We start from the raw sequence: 15,797 nt of genomic DNA, 5'->3' as shown, positions 1-15,797 counted from the left end.
ATACTGTCCCTGGTTTTATTGAGCCTGGCAACCCTGATGGGGCCCCCTAGTGGCATGGGGCCCTTGGGCAGTGCCCAAGAGCCCCAATTGTCAGTCTGCCCCTGTTTGTGTCTTTTTTCAACCTGACTAACTATATGGTGAATGCAGCCAGGTGGTGTATTCCAACTCATTGGTGTTCTTTGTGCACCCCAACGATTTGGTAATGGTTTGTGTGATCAAATAAAATTGAGGAAATTGAGACGATTATCCATATTGCTCAGGAATGCATGCAGAAATTCACAGCTACCTGATTCAGTTGGATCCATTCAAATCTACCAAGAGACATATACGATATGGCTGAGCAACCTGTGACCTTATTAGGGCACCTAGTCGGATCAATGACAATGGATATAGCGGTAGGCTGATGGTCTCCACTCAACCCTTTTTAACCACTTAAGACCTTGCTGTTTTTTAGGGCCGAAACAACTAATCGATTAATCGACAACTAATCGATTATGAAATTAATCAATTACAATTTTCATAATCGATTAATCGGCCAGTAACATAATGGGGTTAAAAAAACTCTAATTGGCTCTTTATAGTACAAAAAAGCAAATCGCTACTGTAAATATTACTTTCACTGTCCCACAGTAAAAAAAAATGAACCCCTTACAGTAGCGATTTGCTCTTTTTGTACTTATTTTTGTTTTTTTTAACACCATTCTGTTACTAAACATCTCAGGCCGGGGTCACACCTCTGTTTTTTTCACAAACACTACGTTCAGTTACATGTTTTCCTATGGGACACGTTCACATCCATGATTTTTTTCAGCTGCTGCGTAAATACGCAGCAGCTGAAAAAAATCATGGATGTGAACGTGTCCCATAGGAAAACATGTAAATGAACGTAGTGTTAGAGACTTTAAGGAGGTGTAAATTACTGGGCGTGAATTATCGGGGTATTGCGCGCTCCGGCGTATAGCGCGCACCCCTAATGTAGACCCGAAATCCTGTAAAAAACAAAAAAAAAAAAAAACATTTCTCTTGTCGTCCATGGACGGACACAGCCTCTTCATTCATGACAAGTGGGTTATGTTCCCTGTTTACAGGAGAGGACTAGGCAGAACATGTTAGATACATATACATGTCATTTTAAAAACCTAGCCGAACAGCACATAACCCTCCTCCCAGCAGCATGCAGCCTCAGTTTCGTTCTGCCTAGCAAAGGAGAAGGATGTATGGCTTCCTTTGGGCCCAGCGCCCGAGGAAAGGATTTTATTTTATTTTCTATTTATTTATTTTTCTTTTTCTATCAAGTGTCGGCTGAGAGACAGGCTGGATATCATAGATCCTTGTAGTCTTCTCAGTTCGGCCAGCGAGCGTGAGCACACCTTTGCAAAGAGGCTGGGTCTGCCACGGCATGCCCCATGACTCCTGGGGTGGCCAGTGAGCTTTGCTCCGAGGTCCGCACATGACTGAGCTGTAGTGTTGTCTCGCTCACAATGGACCGGGCTGTAGGCTACCTCCATTGCGGTTGTATGCCTGTCTGGAATGCACCAGTGAGTCGTCGCAAGGACGGGTAAGTACAGTCCCTTCTTCTTAGGTGGGGTGGTACGGCTGGGCATTCCTGGGGTTTGGGTATCCTCCCTTCCCTGCTCCCTTTTTTCCCTCTGCTGTTATACATGCTGTCGGGGTTGGGGGGCGGATGCACCTGGTTGAAGCGACTGTGCGCCTGGCCTATGTGTTTTTACTGCTGAGGGTCCCTTTTTTTTTTCTGGACGTTTTGGGGGCTGAGCAGCCTTTCCAGGCTTTCACCCTTTTCAAATGCTGTGTATTGCCGCGTTCTGACGGCACTGGCGCCATGTTTTAGTGGATTTTCCGTTTGTTTTGAAAATCCCATTGGTGGCCATTTTGCTGTAGCTGCACCAGGCTCCACGTGGACGCTCGGCGGCCATCTTGCTTGAGTCCTCTGCCTCTAGCGTTGGTTTTCACGGCCCGCAACGCTGTTCTCCTCACAGCATTCCACAGTTTACCTCACGACTTCTCCCCACACACGCAGCGGTGTGCGGGACACGGGCTGCGGCGCTGAGCAGTTCTCCGGTGTGGTGAGTCCCCTGTACAACCTCCCCCCCAGTCAGCGCAGCAGGAGTGGTGGGTGTTTCTTCTGTTCATTCTGAACTGGGCCCTTTGAGTTTTTTCCTCAGGATATGGAGTCCGTATCTATTCCTCCTTCCCCCAGCATGGCAGAGGCCACTGGTACCTCTGCTTCTGCACTCACTATAGACTCTTTGTCGGCAGTCCTGGAGACATTTGTGGCCAGGGTGGAAGCGTCGTGTGGCAGTAAAGGGGGTAAAAAGCGCCCCCCTCCCTCCGCTATCCCCAGGGGAATGTTCAGATTAAGACCGGTGCCTGGTTCTGTTTTTTCTGAAGACGTGGACCAGGACCTTCCTGGGGAAGACACTGTAACTGGGTTCTGGGCATGATAAGGCACTTGTCAGGGAGCTTATCAATGCTGTAAGGGACTGCCTTAAGCTAGATAGTACAGTTGAGGTATCTGCTGAGGGCTCGGTCTCTTTTGGTTCACACAAATCAGACCACTCTGTTAAGGTTTTTCCTTATGTGCCCTTCTTTGATAAATTCATTGATGGGGAATGGAAAAAGCCGCAGAAGGCTTTTGTAGTCCCTCACCGCCTGGAGGTTCGGTACCCCTTTGAGGAGAACCTCTTAAAGAAGTGGAAAAAGTGGTGATGTCTGCGCTGTGAAAGAGAGAAGGGGGGGGGGATAAGTGGAGATATAGGGGTGGGGGTACAAATGAACCCGTGGAGCGGGAAGATAATGTAATGGTACAAACACAGTGAAATTGCAACTTAGAAACAGTAATTAAGTGAACATACAGCCTGGGCAGAGCTGTATTAAAATAAACAAAGTGAAAGAAATGTCTTCAGTGATAAAACATAACAGTCCCGGATTGATACAAACAGAAGACCAGGGTTCCAGGTGAGGCTGATGAAAAATAAATGATTGAATGGTCTAGAGTGAAAAGTTCCAAAGCCAAATAGGTGAAGATGTGCATCAAAAACTAATCCAAAAGCATGCAGCCCACACCATTAGTGATCCTAGCAGCTTACCTCACGGCTGTCACATAAAGCCAAATCAATTACCAATGCTTCAACCTCTCAATGGATGGGTGTCTTCCTACTGGGTCTCCGTAGTGGACCATACATGTAAGGGTTACAATAAAGATACTGAAGCGTAGTCCTGATACCACACAAAGAGGGGTCTCTGTAATGGGTAAGTAGATGTACACTTACACAACTTACACAGTGTATGGAAACAAGGTGCCTATCTCCACGAGCGCCAAGCTCATCACCCTGAACTTCTCACTGCCACAGCTTACTCTCTTCAATGTCCGTGGGAACGACCACTCAGACGAAAATGCAAGGGGCGGGGGAGGGAGAAGAAAGGGGGCACATCGCGTAATTCCGTACAACAAACTTTTTATTAAAAGAGAATAAAACCATCTGCTAAAAAACTCACATTAAGCAGTCTTGTCACGGTCTCATTTCCACGAGCACCGCGCTCGTCTGTCGGGTGCTGCTACCCAATCAGTGCTCAAGTCCCGACGCGTGTTCGTCACATAACGTGACTTCATCCCCTGTTGGGGGCAGTAAGGGACCTGCTAGGTTGCGGAGTAATTTTACCTGTTCCGCAGGACGAGAGGTTTCAGGGTTTTTACTCGAATCTGTTTGTGGTCCCGAAGGAGGACGGGGTCCGTCCAATCCTGGACCTCAAGGCTTTGAACGTCTTTGTGAAAGTAAGAAAGTTCCGCATGGAATCGATGCGCTCCATTCTGGGGACTTTCTGGCGTCCTTGGACATCAAGGACACATACTTGCATGTCCCAATCTGCGCAAGTCACCAAAGGTTTTTGCGTTTTGCGATCGGGGAGTGTAACGGTCACCACCGTTTACGACCTTCCATCAACTACGACAGCTTATCTGACACTTCAGGACACCACAGGACCCGATCCATCCCATTTCCTGAATAAGACGAGACACAGCTCTGTGCTTTTTGGTTTCAAAATGAATGACAACTTTATATACAAGTTTATATACAGTTTTCAAGGCATGCTTTAGTGATCACAGGAACAAGCAAACTCTCCACCCACACCTCACACCCTGGGGGGGGGGCTTCAATACACCTTCAGATGGCTTATTGCTAAACATTCCAGACATCCCGGTGTCGGGCTATAATTATCATGATCTAATCACTCCACCTGAAAAGTCACATTCCTTCATTAACAGAATTCAAACAAAACACCATCACACAATGCATTCCCCTCAAACCACATCTTTAGACAGATGTTCTGTCTCCGCATACAGCTTGACAAGTTCCATTCCACACACAACAGTATTTGGCATACATAATTAGAGATCCTAGACCAGACTCAATTAGCATGTCAACAGTCTTTACACAGAGAGATGAGTCATAGAATAAACCAACACTTTGCAATATGAGCGATCAGTAATGTCCCCTGTCCTGTAATTTTAGGATATAATTTCTGTTACCCTATGGCTCTATCGGACATAAGGTGACCCTAGACATAAGAGTTATTAATGACGCTGGCACAGGAGTACCCCTCATCCTTCCAAAGTCTCTGTTTGTCCCGGGTCATTTCGTTACAGGGAGGATCACTATCAGTTTGTGGCCCTCCCTTTTGGCCTGGCGTCAGCACCAAGAGTTTTCACCAAGGTGCTCGTGCCGATCTTAGCTTTGCTGAGACAGCGAGGCATTCTGCCTCAGAATTAAGGGAGGACGTGTCTATAACCAGCCAGACCCTCCAAGAGTTTGGGTGGGTCTTGAACATTCAAAAGTCGGTCCTGGTTCCGACTCAGTGTTTTGAATACCTGGGGTTGATTCTGGACTCCTCGAAAGCGAGGGTCTTTCTACCCCTGGAAAAATTGCAGACGCTCCAGTCTGCTGTGAGAGTCTTGACATCCCGCAAGTGGTCGTCTCTTCGGTTTTGTATGCGAGTTCTGGGCCTCATGGTGGACTCGTTCGAGGCGGTACCGTACGCCCAGTTCCATACCCGAGTACTAAAGAGGGAGATCTTGTCCAAGTGGAACAGATTCCCATCGTCTCTGGATCGTCCGATTCAGGTCAGCCATCTGGTCAGGGCTTCTCTGAATTGGTGGTTGAGTCTTTTCTCCCCTTCCAGTGGACGGTGGTTACGACAGACGCCAGCCTCTTGGGCTGGGAGGGGCATCTGGGGGGTCCAGTTGGCCCAGGGTCATTGGACTCTAGAAGAGTCCCATCTACCGATCAATGTCTTGGAACTTCGGGCAATCAGGCTATGCCTCTCCTCGTGGTCAAGGAGGTTGCAGGGCCGCCCGATCAGGATCCAGTCGGACAACGCCACGGCGGTGGCTTATATCAACCATCAGGGGGGAACCCGAAGCTCGGCTGCAGCGCCCGAGGTCGCTCACATCCTAAGGTGGGCAGAAAGGAGCATGCTGGCTCTGTCGGATGTGGATCTCCTGGCCTCTTGTCTCAACCGCAAGTTGTCGAGGTTCGTGGCCAGGTCCAGGGATCCCTGGGTAGACGCGTCAGACGCGTTGGTAGCCCCATGGGGTCAGTATAGATTGATCTATGCCTTTCCCCCACTGAAGTTGCTGCCTCGACTGCTCCACAGAGTGGAGGCCGAGGGGATCCCGATGATTCTAATCGCCCCGGATTGGCCCCGGCGTCCTTGGTACGCCGATCTCGTGCGCCTAGTGGCTGATACGCCCTGGCGGTTGCCAGTGCGGGAGGACCTTCTGTCCCAAGGTCCTATACTCCATCCTGCTTTACAGTCGCTGGCTTTAACGGCATGGCTATTGAAAGCCAGGTTCTAAGGGACCAAGGTCTTTCCGACTCGGTCATTCCAACTATGCTGCGGGCTAGGAAGTCTTCCTCTAGGAAGATTAACCATCGCACTTGGAAGGCCTACATCTCTATGTGCGAAGAAATGGGTTGGCGTCCACGGATGTATTTGGTATCCAGAATCCTGCTGTTTTTACAGTGTGGCTTGGATCAAAAGCTTGCCTTAAGCACCATTAAGGGTCAGATTTCAGCTTTGGCTGTGTTCTTTCAGCGGCCTTTGGCAGCCAATTCGCTGGTGGGTACCTTTGTGCAGGGGGTTCGTCATATACTTCCCCCTTTGAGACCACCTCTTCCCCCATGGGATTTGAATCTGGTGCTCTCGGTTCTTCAGAAAGCTCCCTTCGAGGACATCAGAGAGATTCCTGTCTTGACGCTTTCTCAGAAGGTGGCCTTCTTGGTGGCCATTACGTCTGTCAGAAGGGTTTCTGAGCTGGCGGCCTTGTCCTGCAAGTCACCATACTTAGTTCTCCATAGGGACAAGGCGGTGTTGCGTCCGCGACCTTCCTTTCTTCTGAAGGTGGTTTCATCTTTTCACCTTACCAAGGACATTGTGCTTCCGTCCTTGTGTCCTAAGCCAGTGCATGCTAGGGAGGTTGCACTTCATTCCTTGGACGCGGTACGCGCTCTACGGGTGTACCTGTCGGCTACGGCTCCGTTTCGGAGGTCTGACTCACTTTTTGTGTCGGTATCTGGTCCACAAAGGGGCCTGGCGGTCTCGTCAGCCACCATTTCTCGGTGGATTAGACAGATTGTCATACAGGCTTATGCTCTTAGGGGGTGGGCGCCCCCGTTTCCGGTCACGGCACATTCAACCAGGGCAATTGGTGCTTCCTGGGCTTTCCGACATCAAGCGTCTGTCTCACAGGTGTGTAAAGCGGCGACTTGGTCGTCCGTTCACACTTTCTCAAAATTTTACAAGGTTGATGTGAGGTTTTTTTTTGACCGATACTGTTCCCACCCCTCATTTTTTTGACACTGCTTGGGGACGCCCAACTTGTCATGAATGAAGAGACTGTGTCCGTCCATGGACGACAAGAAAAAATAGGATTTTTTGTACTCACCGTAAAATCCTTTTCTTTGTCGTCCATGGACGGACACAGCACCCACCCCTCCTTTTTAGGTTTGTACTGCTTGTTACGAACTGAGGCTGCATGCTGCTGGGAGGAGGGTTATGTCCGGAGGGACCGCCCCCTGGGTGGGGCTGTTTAGCTCTGTTTTTAAAATGACATGTATATGTATCTAACATGTTCTGCCTAGTCCTCTCCTGTAAACAGCGGAGGCGTCGGCGGAGGCATTCAAACTGAGCGCGGGTATCGGCGTATATCGCGCACCCACGATTTTCCCCTTATTTTAAGGGGAAAAAAGTGCGCGGTATGCGCCAATAAATATGGTATTTACTCGTTTTTTAACATAATCATTACACTATTCTGTTTGTCTACCTTGCAGACATTTAATTTTAGGCAAACATTTTTTTTCCTTTACAACTCCTTTAAGTGGTTAAGCCATGAGGTCTTTGCCTGCTTGGAGAGGAAGAGCGGACTGACTTACCTACTGTCTTTTTTTTCTCTTTTATGCTCATGTTACTCTTCTTTTGACCCCCCCCCCCCCTCATTTAACTTCGCCTCCATTTTCCTTGTACCATCCCTATTCTCCTAACCTACTTCCCAGCCCTTTCCCCCTCACCCACCCCCCCCCCCCTTTATTATTATTTTTGGTTATCCACTACATTATGCTGTCTATCTTTTTATTGTGGATCAGACTCTGTGGTGACACGTTGCCTACCACCTGAGCTATGACCATCCTTGGGATGCTCAACATCTCATGTTACAGGTCAGACAATGTAACTAGAGTGAAGAATCTATGTCCCTTTTTTATATTTCTATATCCTTTTTTGCAGATTTGGTTCACAATATTACTTGTTGGGCTACATGTATATTCCCTGACTGTGATTTGTCTGATACTGTACTAGAACTATAATTGTTAGCATTTGTTCTCAAAATGTTTATGGAAACAAAGAGATGGAATAACTGTATAGTTGTCAGGGCCTTACATAAGACATCCTGATTCTAAATCCACGATTGCCAGGTGCACTCTAAAGGATAAAACATTGCCACAAGATTGATAGGAGTTTCCGGGACATTCCAACATCAAGCCTCTGTTGCCCAGCTTTGCAATGCTGCCACCTGGTCTTAAGTTTGTACTCCAAGTTCTAGTTGGTGAAGTCTAAGGCTCCTGCAGATGCAGCGTTCAGTCCCAAGGTTCTTGCAGCAGCACTTGGAATTAGATCTGTGTATCCTTTCCTGGTGCTTAAAAATAAAATTTCTATCCATTCCCTCTCCTAATTCATACCCCCAATCTGACTGCCTCACCTCTAGGACATGGGTTGCCCTAAATCAGGGGTGCCCATTCTTTTGAAGAGCGAGGGCCACTTAAGCAACTTGGTAACCAGTCGCGGGCCACAATGAGCAGAGCAGACGGATGACAGGTCACAACGACTCTATAGGCCCTCAGATCTGCTCATATGGAAGGGGATGAATTCCCTTCCATTTTTCTGATTGGAGGTCGGCGGGCGTAAACGGACATCTGTCACTATATAGAGGTGAAATGAGGGTCCCATTTGGTCGGGCTGATCGTGTGAAAAGGGCCTAAGACTGCTTTCACACTGATGTACTGTGGTTTACCCACACCTGTGTCTATCCTGAGGGTTAGCTGAACTTTGCCATAGACTCCGCCTGTGGCAAAAGCCGGTGCTGTAGAGGAAGCATCGGCTTATGGGGCTTTGCTCTGCAGCCAATTTCTTCCTCTACCACCAGCTTCATTCACAACACTGATGCTGTGGTATGGAGGGTCGGGCAACCTACAATCTGGGCTTGCCAGCCCGCCATTCCAGAGCAGGAGGTCGCGGGCCACATCCGATTGCTCTGTGGCCACATGTGGCCCCCCCGGCTACTGGTTGGCCACCCCTGCCCTAAATCAACTTCAGGCACAGGTGTTGATCCCAGTTTCTGCAGAAAAGCGTTCCAAGTTTTTTCCCCCCCATGCTTCTGCTTTTCTTATGCTTCTGCTGTACCCATAACCTCTAACATGAAGGAGGCAATACATATGAATGATCAAATGTATAATAAATCCTGCTGGGACTACATGAGGAAGAAAGGATTGATGCAACGGCATACCAAACGTGTATTACTGTACTTTCTATATTGATGTAATGTTTATGCTGTAACACTTTCTCTTCCGTTCATGGACGGACACAGCAGCCTTTGACCTTAAAGTTATATCCACTTCCTTCCAGGAGAGTTCGGCAGAAAAAAGCACATTAAGTGTTAACAACTCTTTCCTCAGTACAGCTCCTCCCAGGGGGCGTGGTCCCCCGGGTATAACCCACACTCTGCCTCAGCAGCCCCAGTTTCTTTCTGCCTAATATCAGCAGAGGACATGGCCTTCTGGAGTCCCTGTACTCTGGATTTTTTTTGCAATTTTTTTCCCGCTTTTTATTGTTTTGTTACTGCGTTTTTGAATCCTTTGATTCTTCTAGCAACTGCCGACTGGGTGACAGGCTGGGTCTTAACTCTTGTAGTCCCCCCATGTTCGGCCATCGCGCACGTGCCGGCCCTCAGCTCAGCTCTGGGTCGTCCACGACAGGCCCCATTGCTCCAGGGGCGGCCGGGGAACTACATGTTCCATGACACACATATGACTGGTCTCTGGCCTTGTCACAGTGTGTCAGGCCGACAGCCATGCCGTTTAGCGGATGTTGGTTCTGTCCGGCATACCTCCAGCCGGTGGTCGCAGGACGGGTAAGTAGTGGCCCCTTGCCCTGGCAAGGTGGTATGGCTGGTGTTTTACCTGGGGAGGTCAACTGAGGGTCCGCCCTGCTTTCCTCTCTCCCTTTCCTCTCCCTCCTTCCTCATACTGGGTAGCGGCTGTAAGGGGGGGCCTCCTGGAGTCTTTTTATTTCCACCGGGGCAGTGTGTTGCGGGGGGCTGTGTTTTTACTTATGGAGGGTGCTGCTGTATGTTTGGTGCGGCACTGGGGGTTTTTAAACTGCGCACGGCCGCCATTTTGCCGTGGTCGCGGTTTACATAGCTAGGCGGACATTTTCTTGTAACCCGCTGGTGCTTTTTACCTCAGGCGGCGGCCATCTTAGAAAAGTCTTGGCCTCTTGTGACTGTAATAGCGCTGCAAAAGACTGCAAATCATCCCTGAGGTGACAGACGCAGCAAAGCCAGCACTTAAGTGCACACTTCAGTTTTTCAGCTCGCGCTGCAACCGGGTGGGGTGGCGAGTTCCCTGGGGGCCTCTGCCTTCTATTTTTTGCAGCCGGGAGGTGACCGCTGGGTTGTTCTGCTTTGCAGTGCTGGGTGACACAGCGGTGGGGCATCATGGAGCCTGAACCTGGTGCTTCTGCCCCAACAATGCATGAGTTAACCCTTAATCCCCCTGCCCCTGCCGCATCTGTTGAGGCAATGTCGGCTGTCCTTGAGGCGTTTCTCGCCAGGTTTGAAGCGACAAGTGGCCAGAAGGGGGGGTAAAAAGCACCCCCTCCCTGAGCTTGCTTCTGGGGACGTTTCTGACACAGAATCATATCCTGCAGTTGCTTCTGGCTCTGGTTCTGTTATGTCAGATGATGCGGGCTTAACCCACACGGACTGTGAGGATGACTCTGCTTCAGGGTCAGTGAATGATGAGGAATTTGTTGGAGCTCTTATCTCTGCATTGCGAGATACTCAAACTTGAGGATTTGGCAGAGGCATCGGATGTGCCGGTCCCTTTTGGGTTCCGCAAACTGCACCGCACCACAAAAGCGTTTCCCTGTGTTCCATATTTGGACAAATTGTTATACAAGGAATGGGATTCGCCGCAAAAAGTTTTTGCTGTTCCAAAAAACTTTGCGATCCGTCTTCCTTTTGAGGAGGACTTTTTGAAAAAATGGTTCTCTCCTCCATCAGTGGACCCTCCCGTGTCCAGACTGAGCAAAGCCACCACATTGCTTGTGGAAGGGCTCCCGCCTTTAAGGACCCCACTGATAGGAGAGTGGAGGCTGTGGCCCGCTCCATGTTCACAGTAGTGGGTTCGGCTGTGAGACTGGTTTTGGCCAGGACGCTGACCGAACATGCAAAAGTTGTTGCTGCAGGAGCTGGAGGCGCAGGGTGCTTCCGAGACCTGTAAGGACCTGGCTGAACAATTGGTTCAGGGTCTAAAGTTTGTCTGTGAGTCAGCCCTGGATACGCTTCCCTTGCTTTCTAGGGCCTCCGCCTATGCTGTGGTACTGCGCCGCCTTGTGTGGCTGAAATGCTGGTCTGCGGACCAGTCCTCAAAGAAGGCCTTGGTGGATTTACCCTTTAAGGGTGAACGGCTTTTTGCGGCGTCCCTGGATGACATCATAAAGGATGCCACAGGTGGTAAGAGCACACTGCTCCCACAGTCTGGGAAGGGCAAGGAGCCTCGCCGTAAGCAAGGGCCCTCCTTTACTACCCCAAAGCATTTTTTTCATGCGCCCAGTGCGGCTGGAAAAAGTTTGTAAGGTGCTAAGACCCCCGCTGCAGGGCACAAGCGCACCTTGTACCGCAAGCCCAACATACCTGCGGACAAGCCTGCTTCCTCATGAAGGTCTGCCCCCGTCCGTGTCTCGGGTGGGGGGCCGGCTTCGCGAATTTGCAGCTCGGTGGAGGTCTCTTCTTTCCGACCGGTGGGTTTGCGAAGTAGTTTCCTCGGGGTACAAGATAGAGTTTCTATCTTGTCCACCAAACAGATTTTTTCCTTCCAACCTCCAGCTTCCTCCAGATCGCGGGAAGGCTCTGTCAGGAGCTGTCCAGGATCTACTGGGCAGGGGAGTGATTGTGCCAGTTCCCTCGATGGAACGGTTTCAGGGGTTTTACTCCAATCTGTTCGTAGTCCCCAAGATGGATGGGGTCCGTCCAATCCTGGACCTAAAGGCCCTCAATTGTTTTGTCAAGGTGCAAAAATTCAGGATGGAGTCGATTTGCTCGGTAATAGCAGCGCTCCATCAGGGGGACTTTCTGGCGTCCTTGGATATCATGTACGCGTACCTACATGTTCCAGTTTGCTCAAAGCACCAGAGATTTCTGTGCTTTGCGGTCGGGGAGGACCATTTGCAATTTGTGGCCCTCCCGTTCGGCTTGGCATTGGCACCACGGGTTTTCACCAAGGTGCTCGCCCCGATACTGGCCCTGCTGAGACAGCGAGGGATCGCTATCGTGGGATATCTGGAAGACCTTCTCCTGAGAGCTTCCTCAGAATTAGAAGAGGACGTGTCTATCACATGTCAGACTCTCCAAGAATCCGGTTGGCTTCTGAATATCCAGAAGTCAGTGTTGGTTCCGTCTCTGCGACTGGAATACCTGGGGCTAGTCCTGGATTCCGCGGAGGCAAGAGTTTTTCTCCCAACAGAGAAACTCCAGACACTGCAATCTGCAGTGCAGCAGTTGTTGACCCAGAAGTGGTCTTCTCTTCGATTCTGCATGAAGGTTCTGGATCTGATGAGACGGTTCCTTTTGCCCAATTCCACACCAGGGAGCTACAGAAGGAAATTCTGTCACGTTGGGACAAGCTCCCGTCATCACTGGATTGCCAGATTCAGTTGTGTCAACTGGTCAAGTCCTCCCTGGTGTGGTGGCTGACGTCTCCGGTGCTTCGGACCGGGAAGTCGTTTCTGCCGTGCCACTGGACGGTGGTCACGACGGATGCCAGCCTCTCCGGTTGGAGGGGCGTTTGGGGCACCCAAACAGCCCGGGGGCGCTGGATTCAGGAGTCCTGACTTTCAATCAATGTACTGGAGCTTCGAGCAATCAAGCTGTGCCTTGCCAATTGGTCCCTGGATTTGCAGGGTCGACCGGTCAGGATCCAGTCCGACAAGGCCACGGCCATGGCATACGTCAATCATCAGGGAGGCACACGGAGCTCAGCTGCAGCGATGGAGGTCCGTTCCGGCTCGATCGGCCGTGTATATTCCGGGTGTTCAGAATTGGCAAGCCGACTACCTAAGTCGCCAAACACTGGACCAAGGAGAGTGGTCACTTCACCCGGAGGTGTTTCAGAGTCTGTGCCAAAAGTGGGGCACTCCGGACGTAGACCTTCTAGCGTCCCGTCTCAATCGGAAGGTGCCGCGGTTCGTGGCCAGGTCGAAGGACCCGTGGGCAGAGGCGTCAGACGCGTTGGTGGCACCTTGGGGTCATTATTGCCTAATTTACACCTTCCCTTCTCTGAAGCTTCTTCCTCGCCTGCTGCGCAGAGTGGAAGCCGAAGGGATTCCAACAATCCTGATCGCCCCAGATTGGCCGCGCCGCTCCTGGTACGCGGACCTGGTGCGTCTCCTGGCGTCTACCCCTGAGAGAAGATCTTCTGTCACAGTGTCCGATCTTCCACCCTGCTTTACAGTCGCTGGCTTTAACGGCGTGGCTGTTGAGAGCCAGGTGTTGAAGGACCGGGGCCTATCGGGCTCGGTGGTTTCTACCATGCTGCGTGCATGAAGTCTACCTCACGGAGGATTTTCCATCGTACATGTAAGGCCTGCATCTCTGTGTGAGGAGATGAGGTGGCACCCCCGTGCATACGTGGTGTCCCGGATTCTGCTGTTCTTACAGCGGGGAGTGGATCAGGCTTTCGCCTTGAGTACGGTTAAGAGTCAGATTTCAACTCTAGCTGTTTACTTTCAGCGACCCTTGGCAGCGCACTCCTTGGTGCGTACGTTTGTGCAGGGGCTCTGTCACAGAAGGTGTTTTTTCTGGTATCTATTACATCGATCAGGCGGGTGTCTGAACTGGAGGCCTTGTCTTGCAAGACTCCTTACTTAGTCATCCATAAGGATAAGGTGGTGCTGCGACCGCAGCCGTCTTTTTTTTCTCCCAAAGGTCGTTTCGGCTTTTCACATTAATGAAACTGGTCCTAAAAAAGGTCTGGCAGTCTCGTCGGCCACCATTTCTAGGTGGATCCGACGGGTTGTGCTTCAGGCCTATGCCCTGAAGGGGTGGGCGCTTCCCTTTCAAGTTACCGCGCATTCGACCTGGGCGATTGTTGCCTATTGGGCTTTCTGACATCAAGCCTCTGTGTTACAGGTGTGTAAGGCAGCGACCTGTTCGTCGGTCCACACTTTTTCAACGTTTTACAAGGTGGATGTGAGTGCATCTTCTGATGCCTCTTTCGGCCGCAAGGTGTTACAGGCAGCAGTTTAAGGTTGGAGTTCCTCCGTTGAGTAACTCCGATTTTGTTTGTGGTGTAGCTTGGTTTGCTGTGTTGTTTTCCCACCCCTCAAATTTTTTGACACTGCTTGGGGACGTCCCTAATGTCAAAGGCTGCTGTGTCTGTCCATTAAAGGAAGAGAAAATAGGATTTTTGGGCTCACCGTAAAATCCATTTCTCTGAGTTCATGGACGGACACAGCACCCACCCCTCCTTTGTTTGTACTGCTTGTTACGCACTGGAGCTGCTGAGGCAGAGTGTGGGTTATACCCGGGGGACCACACCCCCTGGGAGGAGCTGTACTGAGGAAAGTGTTAACACTTAAAGTACTTTTTTTCTGCCTAACTCTCCTGGAAGGAAGTGGATATAACCCTGAGGTCAAAGGCTGCAGAGAAATGGATTTTACAGTGAGTACAAAAATCCTATTTTTCCACTCCTTTTTGTTTGTGTTTTGACTTTGACTATGAACTTTTCTCTCATCTACAGGGCTATCTCCCTGCAAATAAAGACAGACGACAACAAACACTCCAGCGGAAACGTGCTGAGTATTTTGGATTTATAGAGCAGTATTATGATTCCCGTAATGAAGAGCATCATCAAGATACATATCGACAGGTGCAAAATTGTTACCTCTACAGGCATACCCCACTTTTAAGTACACAATGGGACCAGAGCATGTATGTAAAACGAAAATGTACTTAAAGTGAAACAATATATTTTTTCACTTCTAGGGTATAGTAGAGGGTCAGGGGCTGTAGTGGGGGTGTCAGGAGCTGTAGTTGAGGTCTCAGGGTCTGTATTGGGGGTGTCAGGGGCACACTGGAACAGGACGGGCTATGCTTTCGGAGCTTTAGCTCCTTCTACTGTGGCTGAAAAATTTCTGTACAGTACTTGTAAGTCACTTTACATACACTCGCGGTATGTCCTTACTCGCGAGTGTATGTAAAGTGAGTGTACTTAAAGCGGGGTATGCCTGTACTTAATATTTCTTATTAGTGTTACTTTGATCTTTACAGCATTAAGTATATTCAGTGACTGCATAAGTGTTTTAACATGTAGTTTCTTCTGCATATGCTTTACATTAGCAACGCCTGGGTCGATTTGCTATGTTTGTCTGGCAGGTGCATTCTAGTTAAAAGTAAATTCATCCCACTTGTTTAGGGGTTTGTTATTGGTTGTAAGCAGTGACCGGGGACAGCAATGATTATCTTTGCTGCTGATCTTCATGAAGGAAAGCCAAATCCATGCATTTACTGCTCTATGCATGTCTCTGTAGAATGGCGATAGCACAGAATAATTAAAACGGAACTATCTCAGGGGCTGTTGGCTCAGGGGCGTGACCGGATGCAGGTGCGCGGAGAGAGTGAGGCAGGCATGTGAGATGTGTTGAGGTGCGTGCTGTGTCTCCCACCGCCCCTCTACTCCTTCTATGCTATACGCTGTTTAAACTCCCAGCAAACGTCCTGCAGAACCTCCTGGCATGAATTCTGAGCAGACCTGCTGAATCCCCTGTTTGTGCTGATGCCGTTGGGCGGACGTACATCCTGGTGAACCCGAGTGTCCTTGAGATCCGTGGCTGCTCGTGCCTGTCTGCTTGTTCGGGGGGCTTCTCGGGAGTTCCCCTGGTGATACGGAGTGCGGAGGAGGTCTGGCTGCAGCCAGTGTTCCGGGCTCGCGATTGGAGGGTGGCGGTCAGCT

At 50.0% G+C, this 15,797-nt stretch overlaps 1 protein-coding gene across 6 annotated transcripts in view; it reads left to right on the top strand.

Moving 5' to 3' along the window:
- The window catches only part of TBC1D22B (TBC1 domain family member 22B), a 911,570-nt gene that overhangs the window by 301,360 nt on the left and 594,413 nt on the right, over nt 1-15,797 (top strand). For 5 of the 6 annotated variants that reach the window (XM_040337609.1, XM_040337613.1, XM_040337610.1 and 2 more), the window contains one exon: nt 14,586-14,714. The exons of the other annotated variant lie outside the window; for it this stretch is intronic. In XM_040337609.1, the coding sequence (XP_040193543.1) occupies nt 14,586-14,714 (129 nt within the window). The remainder of the gene's footprint in view (nt 1-14,585; nt 14,715-15,797) is intronic. 6 annotated transcript variants of the gene reach the window in all.

This window comes from Rana temporaria, chromosome 2 (assembly GCF_905171775.1).
Source record: "Rana temporaria chromosome 2, aRanTem1.1, whole genome shotgun sequence".
Lineage (NCBI taxonomy): Eukaryota > Metazoa > Chordata > Amphibia > Anura > Ranidae > Rana > Rana temporaria.
Note: the sequence above shows the minus strand (reverse complement) of the source record. Positions and strands in the feature narration are given on the sequence as shown.